The following is a 16,005-nucleotide window of genomic DNA, read 5'->3' as shown; positions in this document are numbered from 1 at the left end:
AGCTTACCCAACCAGGATGGTGTAAAGGTAAGGGTCCAGGAGCACTTGAAGAATGGTCCATGTGAAGCATGCACTAGATCTAGAAAACCATCCAGTTTGTAGTGCATCATACAGTTAAGGATGGCAGACCAGGTCGGTGCCTCCACTTCTAGAATCCACTTCTTTCCAAAATGTCACTGATGAGGTAAAGGCCCTAGTGAAAAGTGCCTTTACCTTGCTTGGATTTGCCTCACCATGATGGGTGTAACAAAAAAATAACACCACAGGGCAACTCACATACAATTAATTGTTTAGAGACAGGTTGACCTTTCTTTGCTCCAGAAAAGGAAATAAAAAGACTTTAACCTTTCTAAAAGGCATTGTTCTGTGAAGGTGGTTCCTGAGCTGCCTATGCACATCCAATGAATGAAGTAACGTTTTCTCTAATATATGGTTCCAGAAAGAAAATAGTAAAATAAAAAGGCTGATAGGCAGTACAGACTGAAACCACTGTCAGCCAGAAAATAAAAAGGATAAGTGCTGAATACAAATCTATTCCTGAGGAAACCAATAGAGGTTGTCCTACCATGAGAGCTTGCAGCTCAGAAACTTCACCTTGCAAATGTCAGAGCAATAAGCAACAGTTTTCCATAATATGAGCCTAAGGTCAGTATGACCTGCTGGATTAAAAGGGTGGTAAGGTCATTTTTTTTTCAAAGAACATAGTTGCGTCTCACTAAGGAGGAATTCACTTATAAGGGGGTTTCATCTGTAATGCTACTTTGTTGAAAATTTTTATGGAAAACAAGGAAAGAAAGAGGGAGATCAATTGGCATACGCTACCCTGTTGTGAAGTAGCTCACACCAAACTTTCAAGCACAGAGGGATCTTAACTACAGTGGGCCCACTCTTACCATTTAGGCACTCCTTAGAAAACCTTATCCATTTGTACACATAATATTTTCTAAACACAGGATTTCTGGTCTCCTTTAATACCTGCCACAGATCCATAAATGCCTAAACAGAGTCAAGATTAAATCATCTAGACTGTCAACTGAAGTTTCTCCAAATGAGGTGCACCAGTCACCCTTGAGAATGTGTAAGCAGATCTAGTGCGAGAAAGTCTGGGGTAATTGCCCTTGGCCAATACCGTCAAAATAGAGGACCAATATTGCATGGGAAAATAGGGGGTCAACACACTGATCTTTGGCATTTCTCTTTCAGCAAAAGTACCTTGTGAATCAGTGGAGGGGTAGAAATGCATACATGAACATTCTCGTACAAAGGAATGAGAATGCATCTGTCCTGCAAGCATGGATGAAAGGATATCTGAAAAAGAGTGTCTCCAGCTGTCTATTTTGAAAGGAGGCAAACAGATATATTTGAGGAGTTTCCCACATCTGGACTAGATCTTGGAACACCACTGCCTTGAGTTTCTACTCATTTGGGGCTGCCCAGGATCTGCTTAGTCTGACTAATACAACGTTCTGCTTTAACGGGATGCATCATGCTTGAAGAGACAGAGAATACTGAAAAGTCCGTTATCAGGCTATTATTCACAGTCAGCACCAGGGGTAAGACCTTGTACCTTCTAGTTTGTTGAAGAAGCATGTTCTTGTGGTTATTTCCATATCCACCAGGGGAAGGACCGGAGTCCAAAGAAAGTGAGAGACTTCCAAGGCAGGAATACTGCCAATATCTCTTAGAAAATGATGAGCTTCCCTGCTTCTTTAGGCTCCCAAATGGCTAGCAGATGCATACTCATGACACAGTTCCCCAGGTGACGTCAGATAAATCTGACTCGACAGATTGTACTGGCATTGGAGGGCAGAAAAGGAAGCCCTGGATTGATACGCAACTGATCTCTACACCACTGTAATACACATCTGATGAAGGGTAGCACTGGCTACTGGGATTCCAAGGAATGAAGGTTGTGCATCCAACAATATCAGATATACAGCTGAAATTTTTCTCATGTGATGATGCACCAGTAATAAAATGAGAATCATGGATGCTATCAGTCCAATAATTACTAAGAATTCTCAAGATGAGACATCATTCCTCTGGGAAAATTCCAGAGACACTGTCTAGAACAGGGGTCTACAACCTTCACTATCAAAAGATTCATTTTTGGCCCCTCTCCCACTAAATAAAATTCACAAAACCTATATGACCCCTAAAATGAAGATAACACATACACAGTGTATAAAATTTTATATAGAGTTATTGTAATATATATATATATATATATATATATATATATATATATATATATATATATATATAAGAACTACAGTTTGCTGGACTTATGAAATTATAGAACTACAAAAAGAAAATTATTGACATTTTATTGCTGTTTTTACGTCTTATAACAAACGAAAACACTAATCTCGTATGAAGAGAAAAAAAATACTGGTATGTGTAGGCTTACTTTGAAATAAAACAAAGAACTATGCAGGCCTGTTTGAGTTCTTCCCTTATTTGTGGAAAATTAATAAAATAAAAAGTAGCCCACTTTGAAATAAATAAAACATATAGCTGCAGGCTAATAACTTTAAAGGGCGTAAACATAATAATAGGCCAGTTTGTATTTAATTATGGCTTAGGTCCATTTCACTGTGCTGTCACGCTTTTCTGTTTTTTCCCTCATCCATGTACAGCAATCAACCATTGAGCCTGAACATAAAACACAACTACATCAGCTCAGGATCCAACATAAATACGGTTTGCAAAATAATAGCCTATTAAATGATAGTGTTCTCACCTGTTTAATGTGATTGCTGTTTCTGAACAGCACTGCAGAGCTTCTCTATATCAGGGCTGTAAGACGTGACTTTGATCTTCACACAGGACTGCAGGCTGTCATCCATGAGGTGCGAGTAATATTTGTATTTTATGTAGTTCATAATTCAGAAAACCTGCTTACATAAGTATGTAGATCCAAAGATGGACAGGACTCCAAATGCATACTTCTTCATGTTCATATAAATGCCAGGAATGGCATTCCATGTTTCAAACACAAGTTTATCGGGTTTGGTGAGGTGTTCAATATCGCTCCATTTGTGCTTCTGAGCAAGATTGGCCTTCTGACAGGCAGCATCTTCAAGATCTGCTGTCAGGCCTTTGAACTTAGACACCCATAGATCTTATCAGTTATGTCAGAGAGTTCAATTTCAAGACCGGGTTTACTTACTCCTGTAAATGAGGACATGTTCTACAGGGAAGGGTCAATGTCCAGGGGTGTGACAGGGAAAAATAGTGTTAATTTCCTTTCTGAACTCACAGAATCTTTCACCAAATGCAATCTGCATTACAATGATTGCACACTGTAAATACAAATTATGTGATTGTGTGCTTCTTTGAACTCTCTCAGGGAGGTGAAGTGAGAGAGTACATCTCTGGCAAACACCATTTTCTTGCTCAGAAATGCCAAAACATCCTCTAGCATCTGCAGAGCCATGCTTCCTTTCCTTGAAGACTTTTATTCAGTGTGTTGAGGTGCAGTGTCATATTCACCATGAAGTGCAGCTTTTCCAGCCAATCTAGATGTTCCAGTTCAGGATAGGTGAGTCCCTTGCATTCCAGGAAAGTTTTCACATGTTCCAGACATGCAGCAAACCGTTTCAGTACCTCTCCCTTGGACAGCTATCAGACTTTGTTATGCAGCAGAAGATCCAAATATGCGCTGTTGACTTCCTCTAACAATTAAAAGAATTGTCGGTGATCTAACCCTTTTGCCATTACTTTGTTTACTATTTGAATAACAAGGTTCATCACCTCCATGAATTCAGAAAGAAATGTCTGAGCACACAGTGCTTCTTGATGCAGAATGCAATGAAACATCAGCAGCTCTTGATCCAGTGACTTCCAAAGTAAAGTCACAAACCCCTTCTGTGCTCCTCTCATACTAGATGCCCCATAAGTAGTAACTGACACCATGTGGGTGGTGTTTATTTCTTTGGCTTTTAAACAGTTCACCACAGCCTCACAAATGCCCCCCCCCCCCCCGTGTTTCGCTTTTTAGAAGTATCAACTCAATGATTTCTTCCTGCAGCACATCAGAGTTTACATATCTGCATAACAATGCTGTCTGCTCAATATTGTTTTTATACTTTGACTCATCACAGGTGATTGAGTATGCTGGAGCTGAATTAATGTCCTCAGTTTGTTGACTGGTGATGTTTGCTGCCATCTTGATGGTCATGTCCTTGACAGTCTTTGCAGAGAAAGGCATATCTCTAATTTTCTGAACAATTGCACATTTGTTTTCGAAGTCCGAGAACAGATGCTCTGATATTTTAATGAATAATTATTTCATGTATTCTTCATCTGTGAACTGCTTTCCACATCTTACTACCTCCACGCTGCCACAAAACTAGCAGCAGTAGTTGAGTTTACAGACTTGATCCACTTCTTGAAAAGTATATTTGCTCTGATCAGCTTTCCACAGCAGTTCTGAAATCGTTCTTTTTTATTCAGCTCCAGTTTGGTACTTTTCAGCAAATGCTGTGTGTTTGTTCTGGAAATGTCTTTCAACATTACATTTTTTGTTTGCTAATTTCTTGCCACATATCAAGCATACAGGTAAGCCTGCATTGTTGGCAGTGAAAGCAAATTAATCTGTCCATGCTGAATTAAACTCTATTTTTTCCCCCTGAGGCTTTCCTTTTTTTGGATTTATCCATGGTTAGCTTACAGAGGGTCAAATACTCAAGATTATCCATCTGCAAGTGGTAGAAAAAGGCAGTGGGCTGTAGACATTGTAGGATGTGACACATATTTTGGTTGAGAAAATATTAAAACACTTTTTTTTATTTTAGTGTCTCAGTGTCACCTCAATCTCCAAAATAAGAGATGTTCGCTTTGAAAGAAAACATAAAAATAGCCATTTATTTCCATATTATTATTTTTTTTCAAAGCTACAGAGAGCCACTTCAGAGAGGTAGAAGAGCCACATGTGGCTCCAGAGCTGCAGGTTGCAGACCCCATGTCTAGAATGACAGAGCCTTGTCTACAGGCAGAAAAGACAAGACTCTTGCTGGAATCAATTAAGCACCCAAGGAAGATGAGTCCCTAGATGGGGAGTCAGGATGAGACCTACTCTAGTGATTCCACACACCCGCACAGAAATGTTGCACAAATCATCAAGTCATCTGAGCATGGAAGAAAATGAATACCCAGAGTCTGTCAGTGGGCCACTACCACAAAAACGTCATTTGGTAAGCACTCTAGTTGTGGTGGATAGCCCAAAGGGCAATACAGAACACTGATAATGCAACCAGACACAAAAAATGTAAGATATCCCCTAAAGCGATGAGCAAAGGGGATATGAAATCAAGACCAGAGTCATCAAGAGGCAGTGGTCTGGAAACAAAGGAAGCACTGTCTGCAGGGTGAACATCTTGAACTTGGGGACCCTGGCAAATATATTCAAAACAGAAAGGTCCTACAACAATTTCTATGACTGCTCTTATTGGGGAAACAAGAAAATACTAGAAAAGAAATTTCTTATTCTTTCCAAAGAAGGGACCCACTCTATGAACTCTGAGTCCAGCATTTGCTGGAGAACAAGAGGGAATTAAAAAGTCTTGTCCAGTAGATGCAGTGGAAACCCCCTGAATGCAGGTGGATGACCTTTTCACTTCCAACTGAACCCCCTGTTAACAATGCTTCCACCCATTTTTTGGAAACCACAGATGGCCAGGACACATTGTGGAGCACTAAATTGAGAGATGAGGCACCTAGCAGTGAAACTGATAAAGACAGATGCCACGCCTCAGCATAGTTATAAGTTGGAAGAAGGGTTATCCTCCTAGGAAAGGAACCCTTTTTGTTAGGCTTGGCAGAGTTGTCATCCTGCTGTTTCCTTTCATTGCCTTGGATTTTGTTCAGCTGGGGCTTCTGCTTCTTAGGCCATCAAAAATGATCTTGCTTAAAGGAGGAGAACTGGGGAATATGAAACCTTTTTGATTCTCCTTGCATCCATTTACCTCTGTCATACCTGTGTTTAAGGATCTGAATGAGAGGCCTGTACCAAATACACAATCAGACTGAAGAGAAGCATTCATATTTTCATTTTTTAACTCATTAGAACAATTCTGGGAGTACAACCCACCAACCCAGCATATATCCTAATCACTGCTAGCAATGCTGCATTTCTAGAAACAGTATCAGTCCCCTCCAAGGCACTATTTAGAGGATGTTTTGACACCTCAGAAACACTGGTAACAATATCTTTAATACAAACCTTTTGCTCTGCAGGCAATGATGCTGCAAATTCATCTAAACCATAGATGCATTTCTACACAAACCTTCGCAGAAAACACTGGCAGTTAAACACATTCAAAGCTACCGTGCAGGACAGTGTCAGCTTCTTTCCCTGAGATTTTAATCACTGGCCTAGTTAGTCTTGAGGGACTGTGTAAAAAGAAGCAAGGTTTTCTTATTTGCAAATAGCACTGTAGACTCTGAAGCTGTGTCCACAGACAAAAGGGCTTGGGGGCAGGCAAAGCAGAGCATATCCTAAACTTCCTAAACTATTTCTTAGGCAAAGCCTAAAAGAAAGAAAACAGCTGCTTGGATCTGTGTATCTGTTCATCATCAAAGGAAACCAACTGATCTGGAACAGAGAAGTCAGAATCCTCAGACACAGGATCCCCTTCAAAAAGAGATTCCTCAGAAGACTGACCAGAGGTGGAAGCACTGGCATTACTATGACCCACTTATGCAAATCGTAACCAACTGTCTGAGCAATCAATCTATCCACAGTCAACATCTTATGCAGGAAACCAGTCCAGAAACTGCTGCCCAACCATGTGGAAGCTCTTCTCTCTCTCTTCTTGGCATACACAACACTAGTGGCAGACTACGCCCCTGACTTCCCCTTCTCCCAAAGGGTTAGGTTTTGCCATACCTGAAAAAGGCAATGGTACAGCCCTGGAGATTGTGTCTGACTCTTGTGTCACACACAGTTGTGATAGTAAGACCACCCTGGGGGACCTGGAGGTAATAGAAGGCAAGTGGCCCAATTCCCTGCCCAAAGCTATGGCTACTGTGAAGTCACAATCCATAAGTGGAGGCATTTTTTTACTTATTCTTTCATTTTGTAGGTGCAGATTGGGAAGATGACAGTGGTGGGGGGAGTTAGTCCATCAAGTCAAGGGACAACAAAATAGCCATCTCGATACTAAATACTGGCTGCACAGTCGGCCCAGTAAGAAGATTGACAAATCCCACTGTTCTCCCTCTAAATAGCAATCTAAACACTGTTTATGTAGGGATGCTATTCTGAACAGTGCACTGCAAAAATGATAGTATTTTCAGTAACATATATCAAAGCACAAAATACATACTCAAAAGTCCCTTGATTTTTTGAAAAGAAGGCTAGTTTCAGTCCAAATCAATGGATGTAGCCTAAAATAGTATTAGACAAGAAATAAATCATAAACTGATGAAAATTTATTGTCAGAAATGTTTAACATACAAGCAGTGCCAAAAGTAATCTGAAGTTTATTTCTGTAGGGGTTACTATTTTAAAGACTGCATTGAATAAAATGATAGTTGCAGTTACATAGCTCCAGGCACAAAATACATGCAAAATGTCCCATAATTTTGTAAATAAATAAATAAATAAATAAAAAAAGACAAAGAAAACAGTTTAGTTTCAGTCAGAATGAATGAATACTGCCTAAAACAGTATTAAAAAAATGATAAAATGATGAAAAAATTATGTTAGAAATATTTAACATGCAAAATGGCACCAAAATTACACTTTTAATGAAAAGATCATTTAAATGCTGTAATCCATCTCATTCACCTCAAATAATCATAACCTCAAAGAAAAAATGCAATATCATCAAGTTTTCTAAATGAAGCTTTTAATCTATGGGCCTTACTGTGTTAGTCAAAGTAAAAACAGAAGCATATACAAAATTTCTAATCAGAAAAAAACAGTCAAAGCAGCAGAATAAACTATTTAAGCACTGACAGAAAGCCAGACTAGACTGTAGAAATAAAGCCCAGAAAGAGTTTATAAGCTGTACTCTACAGCTGGAATCCCCAGAAGGAAATATAAAATCAAAGAGATCGTTCTCTGACTGTGGCGGTCCTGCCCAAGTGTGAACGGCTGTCCTGGTCTTGCCAGGCAATGGCCCTTCTCACTTAGAGACAGGCAGAGGGAAGAGTTCTGAGCTTTGACAGACTGCCAGAGGGAGGGTAGAAAGGCACTTCTATCCATATGCCGTTATGGAGGTCTGTCTGTTGCGCATCAATAATCGTTTTGCTTACACTTACTTCTTCATTCCCTTCAGTGTCCTTCTAAACATTAATGACATAAAGTTGAGTGTATGTCTTACAGTTCATCCACAATTTAACAAACTCTACATTTCAGTCTTTCTCAGCCACTTTTTCTTGCTATACTTCATATGTTTATTCTTATAGCCAATGTTGGACTGATGACTTACAGTCTTCCATTTATTCACTAACTTCAGCATTGCTGCTATTCTCCCTCGTCAGTTCCATCTCCCAACACAAGTCTCTGGTTCTAGTCCACGGTACTCCTGATTTTGTAGTCTGCTCTTGTAATTTTTCAACGTCTCAAGTAGAAGGTGGAAAAGGTTTCACTGGTAAAATCTCTCTAGGGGCTTTGTTGTCAGAAGAATGAGAAGAAGAGTCCCCGTCTGCTTGCTGGCTCACTCTTTGATGGGTATAGTTTTGTGTATGTATGTATATATATATATATATATATATATATATATATATATATATATATATTTATATTTCAGCCATCATGTAGTTGTGGCTAATCAGAAACCATATCCTCCTAGGAGGACTGATGTGCACTGATATCAGAGGTGCTGGGTTACTATCTCCCAGACACTACTGCTAAATCCTGGTCTGCACCAGTGGTCAGACAAACAGTAAACCATTCAACCATTCACTACTCTTTCCTTTGATAAGAGAGAGCCAGAGAATGATGTTGGCCACTTCATCCAATTCCTCATGCCCAACCCACCCAGCTACCCGAATCCATTCCCAAACTCTGGTCAGTGGCAGTATAAATGGCTGTTTTGCCTCTGCACTCAATATCTGCTCACTTACCTAAAATATCTTTTGTAATTCTTTTTTTTAATAAGAAACATCTTTATTAAATTATTATGTATGGCACAGGCAATCTTACATATACATAAATGAAAAAAAAACACACTGACTCAATTTCAGTTGCAAACATTGTACATTACAAACCATGTTGCAAACGTTATACATCACTTATAATCTATCCAGTCATTTTCAGTCATACATTACTATCCAATCTCTGTCAGTCAAAGCTCATACAAATCCCACATTCTTTTAAACCTGGTACCTCCTCTGCATGTATTATTCCAACAATTCCCATTTTTTTTCTAAGTAATTTGCTCTTACCCTTTTCTAAATACCCCAATTCCAGTTGTTTTATCTCTGTTAGTATAATCTACTTCTAGTAAAGTTGGTTTAGACTTGGATTTCCATTTTTCAGTAATTGCTTTTATAGCAGCCACCATAATTAGACTCAGCAAGGCCTTACTATGTCTAGGCAATTCCAATTCTGTATCATATCTCAAAAAAAAAAAAAAAAAAAAGCATTTCATTAGTTACACCAATTTGATCATCCAGTATCTGACAGAGCAGTCTGCAGGAAATCTTTAAAGTCTGCAAGCTCATTACACTCCTAGAAAATATGTTCCTAGCTACCTCTTTCTTCCCCATCACACCTCCAACATTTGCTGTCTATCTGAGGAAAAATTCTTTGGAGTCTACTTGGGGTATAAAAATACCTATGTAAACCCTTCCAAGCAAAGATCCTAAATATTCTAGACTTCGCTGCATATTTGGGAGACATACATACATCCCCCATTGTTTCTTGCTTGCTTATCCGATCTCACTTCCCAATCCTTTCTAACCTCCTCTGATTGATTCTTATACTTATCATGCATATTTTATATGCTCTACTAATTATTACTTTCTTAATGGGAGCTTATGCTCTAGATTCTACTAAAACCTGAATTAATTAAAAATTCCACAACACCATAATGTCCCTTTCTGGTTTTGTCAGGTAAGAAATAATATCATCTGCAAATAAAGCCAGCTTTTCTTGACTAACATATTATTTATATCCTTGAATTTCTGAGTCCCTAATTTTATTTGCCAATGGTTCTAAATATATTGAAAATAACAAAGGGGAGTGAGGATACCCCTGCCTGGTTCCTCTGCTCAAGCAGAAATTATCAGAGAGGACCCCACCCACTTTAATTTTTGCCCCAGTCCTTCATATATTCTCCTAATCAACCTTATAATTTTATCAGGGAAATGCAAATACGTCCATTGTCCTGCTCATAAAGTTCCAGCTTACTCTGTTAAATGCTTTCTCTGCATTAAGACACACCAACAACAGTGGTATTTTCTTACATTCTGCTTCCCTCTGGATCATCAATGTTCTGTCAATGTTGTCAAATGTTTGCATCCCCTCCACAAAACCACACTGAACCATAACTATCAATGTTGCCATTATTTTAGTTATTATAGACATAAACACGTTATAATCATGGTCTAGTATTGAAATGGGCCTGTATGAAGTAGGATCTGATGGATCTTATCCTTCTTTAGGTATTACAGCTACCACTTCTTTCTTCCAGGATGGTGGTACTTCTCCTCTTAAAATAATTTTATACAAAACTTTCCAGATCTTTATCAGTTTTTCCCTCCTAGCTTCCAAACTTCCACAAGAATACCATCTATTCCTGGGGACTTTCCTGTGGATTGGTTATACATCACCATTTTATCTCATTTCCTCTTATCCTAACTGTTAGTATTTGAGCCTCACCTACCTCACCTGGGCATATTTGATTCTACCATAAACATTTCCATTCATACTTTTTCTTGATTTCCATATTTCTCTACTTTATGCAGACTTTCACAAAATTTCTGAAATATTTCTAATACCTCTACAGGATCTCATGTTACCTTCCTTGTTATAGGCTCCCTAAGCTTGGCGACAGCCCTTTCTAATTTCTGTTCCTGAGTTGTGCTAAAAGTTTTTGTGCTCTCAAGTCATTTTCAAAAAACAGTAGCTTCACAGCAATCTTTCTAAACTCATGCATATGATCAAGGTAGTCCCTTATTTTCTGTTTAGCATTCTGCAGTTGCTTCTCTTCTTGTTTTGTGGGATTCCTCCTATTTTGCAATACTTTAAAATTTGTCAGTTCCTCTAAATAATTCTTGTTACTTCTTAGACATGTCTCCCTTTCTTTTATTTCCACCCTCTTTTTAAACTCCACTTTAATTTTATCCCACTCCCTAACTATATTTTCAGAAAAAAAAATCTATCTTCTCTAATAGCTCCTGAATAATTTCCACTACCCATTCCTTAAATTCTCTTTTCAACAGATAGGTGGGAAAGCGCCAGTGTCTCATTTTTATTTCATTACCTTGTGTTTTTATTTTAGCTATTACTGGCGCATGTTCTGAAATAGTTATTGAGTGCTTATCAAGACCTTCAATTAAATGCACATATTCCTGTGAAATGTTAATTCTGTCTAGCCTAGCCCAGTTTTGTATCTTGGGGAATACTATCTAAATTCTCTCCAAACTCCTAGGACTGAATTCACATCTTCCACTCCTAATATTTTCATAAATTTCTTCAAAAACTACCTTCCTTTCCCTTCAAGACCCCCCAGACACATCTTCTCTGCTGCAAATCAAATTTCAGTCCCCATGTATAAGTAGTATTCCATGCTGAAAGCTAATTATTTCTCCCAGAATTTTCTTTAGCTTCATTATAGCAGTTTTCGGTAGAATATATACACATTCCAGTGTAATCCTCCTCTCTTGCCAGTAGCCCTGTAGTACTACAAATCTACAATTATTATCTTTTTCATCCTGTTCTATCACTATTTGAGGCCCTCTTGCAATTAATATAAGTACTCCTCTCTTCCTTTTCCCCAGGTATTCTGCTGAATAACCATCCTGAAAACCTTTCTTTATCAAATCCTTTGCTCAGTTCTTGCAGCATAGCTATTTGCACTCTACATTTTTTAAATATAATTCATTATTCTTTCTGTTTGTATTTATCTGAGAGACCATTTATGTTTAAAGACATTACAGAAATTATCATTTTCTTGAAAAGTTATTATTCCCTTCTTTTATGCATAGCAGCTTTTTGTTAAATGCCTAGATCTAGCTTTTGTTTTACATGCATATAATGTTTGGTAGGTAAAATCTTTACACATTTGTTTCTTGCCATCTGCATTTGAGGCTATGTCACATCTTACAAAACTTTTTGTTTTACTGAAAGCCCTCAAACAAAAGTAGAACCCCCAATACCCCCTAAAACCTACTAACTTAATAACACACAAAACTATGTAGATCTTCACTTTTTTAATTCTTGACATAGTTTATTTTATTTATTCATTTATTTTTGGCTGTCATGGCTTCAAGCTTGAGTAGGATGTGATGACATCACTTAATGTGTGATACTTTGTTCAAACTACTTTTAATATCCTACAAAAGCAACAATAATCACATATTAAGGTATGGACTGTTCATGAGATACTGCTATGAAGGCATGTGTGCATAGAGTACTGTGTTAATTGCAACCATATTCTCCTCAGATGTTGGCCAAGGAAGGCTCCAATATGAACATTGTTTAGGATGACAGCATAAGCAGTGAGTATGAGAAAGCAATAGAAAAAAGGGGCTCCCATGAGTGGTACAGTTTCAATATACTACGTCCGACGAATTCAGAAAGAAATCCACCACTGGTCATAAGAGCTATAGCTAAAAGTGACTGTTTCCGCTGTGCAGATAAATGTGATTCAGAAGCACATTAGCTGCAATGATGAAAGACCTCATTATCACATAATCTGCATGTCTCAGAATCATCCTTAGATACTGTGAATGCAAATCAGCACTTTCCTGTGGTAATCAACATTGGTGGCTTATGCATTGTGCTGGCACAGACCGTCCCCCCATTCCCTCTCTCACACACATGCACGCATTCAAATACACACTTATCTCTTACTTGTCCGTGAGTTGAAAAAAGTCCCCGATACCTCTTCTTATTTTTGCCCCTCCCTTATAAGTCATTGATCTTTATAGTCACTCTATAATATTAGAACATTAGCATTTCATTCATCTTACTGACAATAAAGTGCTTTTTGATTCTAGACCTGTTGCTATATTAACTTTTTTAAGTGAGTCGAAGTAACAATTTAAACATTTTCTCTCATCTAATATGATGTTCAGCTTTGTTCCAAAGCCCACCTCCCAACACACCGCAGATGTATCTCAACTGTCCCAGATTTTTACAGAACTCTCCTGGTGGTTTCTCTTATGCAGTTACTATGCTTGCAGTCCAGGGAAACACTGTGAAGCCTATCCCAAATTTCTATTTACTCCTAAGCACTGTCTGGTTAAGTGACTTGCTCATGGCCATATAGAAGGCAAGTAATGGATGAGGGAATCAAAGCCTGTACCAAAGGAACTACAGTTCGGAGCTTTAACCCTCTGTACCAACCGCCATGCTTCTAAGTGTCTTCTCCCTCACAACTCAAAGGCATTTGCTATACTTCTTAATATGTAAAAAAATGCCATGCGACACTAGCTCATCATTTAGAGTACAGGACTAAGACTCCCACTTGACAAACTGCTTCTGGGGCAATGGAGCAGGGTTTGAACTACCCCCCCCCATTTTTTTTTATTTTTTTCAAAGACTTAATGTGATATGTTTAAAGCATTTATGGTGGCACAGAGGACTAATATACAGCTAAAGAATTGTATATAGTTGCCAAAAGTACAGGGTTGGAATCTTTTTAAGCACCTTTACAGCATACTATATAGAGTATCACTGGTGTTTAGTGTTCCCCCACCTCATGTCTTTCATGCTGTAAAACATTGTTCTATTATCTTTTAAGTGCCATTAGGGCACAATATAAATAGTATCTTTAGTGTTTAGTGTTCCCCCATTTACACGTCTTTTGCACTGCAAAATTTTGTTCTAGTATCTTTTAAATGCCTTTAGGACAGGATATAAACAGTAACCCTGTTATGTAAGGATCACCACTCCCCAATATTGTAAAATTTGCTCGACAGTGTAGGAGAATGTGGAAGTGTCTCTCTCTCTCTCACACACACACACACACACACACACACACACACACACACACACACACACACACACACACACAGACACACCTCAGGCCACTCACCCCTCTGCATGCACTTATACATGCACCAACACACATACACCCCTCCCCACCACCACCACTACCTGCCCACTAAACATCCGGCACTTACCATTAATGTGATATCACCTGCTAGAGGCCACAGGCAAGGATGAACATTTGGCTGTGTTAACTTATGTGGCTGAGTTTTTCGTTGAATAGCTCGGCTGCATAAATGCCTTACTGCAGGCATCTCCCAGGGGGAGAACACATAGCTAATTAGCATATAAGATAAACCTCATAGACAACCTACCATGCTGCTGTACTACTTTGTGGTAGAGCACTGTGGTAGGGCTGTTTCTGGATCAGAAATGCTTTCTGCAAGATGTACTCAAGGCTTACACTTCACAGTAAATCTTTCTGAACTGGCCACTATATTTATTTTTGCTTCTGTACTGCACTTTCATATAGCCAATATTAGTAGGAGACTCCAAGTTATATAATCAGTGCAGATACATAGAGTTTATGTCTTGAGTGCATTTATTTGTTAGTGGCATTTCAGCTTACATGTGGTATGGCACATTGCTCTGATAAACAACCATGTATATGCATACATAAATAATAGCAGTTAATTCCATTTTATACCTTCAGATTTCAGTTAGGCTTTATGTATACAGCATTTAAAACTGACTCTAAGTTCAAATAAAACACTTTACTGGTCTTGTACACTCCAACTGATGTCATCATGCTGATGGCTTCACAACTGTTCAGAGTGACATATCTTATATACCTGTGTGAGATGGGGCATTACAACAAAAAATATAACAATTACAATTATTTAATGCAGAATGTCTAAAGAGAACTCTGAAATGATATTTACACGTATCAATTCTGCAAAAATGAGAAGACATGGAATTACTTTGATCTTTGCCCATGATGTGCAAAAAAAAACAAGTCAGTTATTCTGAAGGCTAATATTCTGTCAGTTTCACTGGAATAGCTGGCATCTCCCTGGATTGTATAAGAAAATCAAGTTCCACCTAAACCCAAAGAATAAAGGACCGTTATGCATGGCATATAACTTCTCTTCTTATGTAATCAGAGTTTACAAACTACATTACATCTTCCTGATAACGATAAATGTACGGCAAGCAACAATTAAAGATTCAGGCTTTGTACCTTGATGTGAAAAAAAAAAGTGTGTTACAGGTAACAGAAATGAAAAAGGAAAAACAAATGTGTCCATTGAGCAAAATTATCTACTGTGAAAGTAGCAGGCAGTTATACAAAATGTAATCTCTTGTCATGACATAACACTGTATTGCAATATTTATAGTCACAGCCTTGAATGACACAATGAAGACTTACGAGGATCTCTGTTGTAACTTCATGCTTGCTGAATCTGTATAAAATGACATGTGCTGAGACACCAGCCACACAAAAAATCCTGCTTTCAGGGCACCAGCACATCATTTGAATGGCAAAAGGGTCTTCTTCTACAATTTCTGCAATCTGTTTTCCATCACCAACCTTCTGCTTTTCAAACACCTTAGATGTTTTTAATTTGTACAACATCTGTAGGGTTACTGCAAGAGAATAAGATGGTTAATCTTGCACTGTGACTGCTTATATGGAATAATTTTATTTCTGTACCAAAAATAAGAAAGTGCACAAACATATTTACATGGCTCTGCTATGATTAAACCAATCTTTATAATTGCTGCAAGGTAAATCATATAATATTATATATATATATATATATATATATATATATATATATATATATATATATGGTTCCCATTCAGAACTCAAAATCCTGAAAACACAAATA

General features: G+C 38.1%; 1 protein-coding gene across 5 annotated transcripts in view; it reads right to left on the bottom strand.

Moving 5' to 3' along the window:
* The window catches only part of STXBP5L (syntaxin binding protein 5L), a 4,174,867-nt gene that overhangs the window by 877,004 nt on the left and 3,281,858 nt on the right, over positions 1-16,005 (bottom strand). For all 5 annotated transcript variants that reach the window (XM_044071514.1, XM_044071515.1, XM_044071517.1 and 2 more), the window contains exon 15: positions 15,543-15,760. In XM_044071514.1, the coding sequence (XP_043927449.1) occupies positions 15,543-15,760 (218 nt within the window). The remainder of the gene's footprint in view (positions 1-15,542; positions 15,761-16,005) is intronic.

Source organism: Protopterus annectens, chromosome 5.part0 (genome assembly GCF_019279795.1).
Source record: "Protopterus annectens isolate FY-2018-M chromosome 5.part0, PAN1.0, whole genome shotgun sequence".
In the NCBI taxonomy this organism is placed as follows: Eukaryota; Metazoa; Chordata; order Ceratodontiformes; family Protopteridae; genus Protopterus; species Protopterus annectens.
This window is presented reverse-complemented; position numbering and strand designations above follow the sequence as displayed.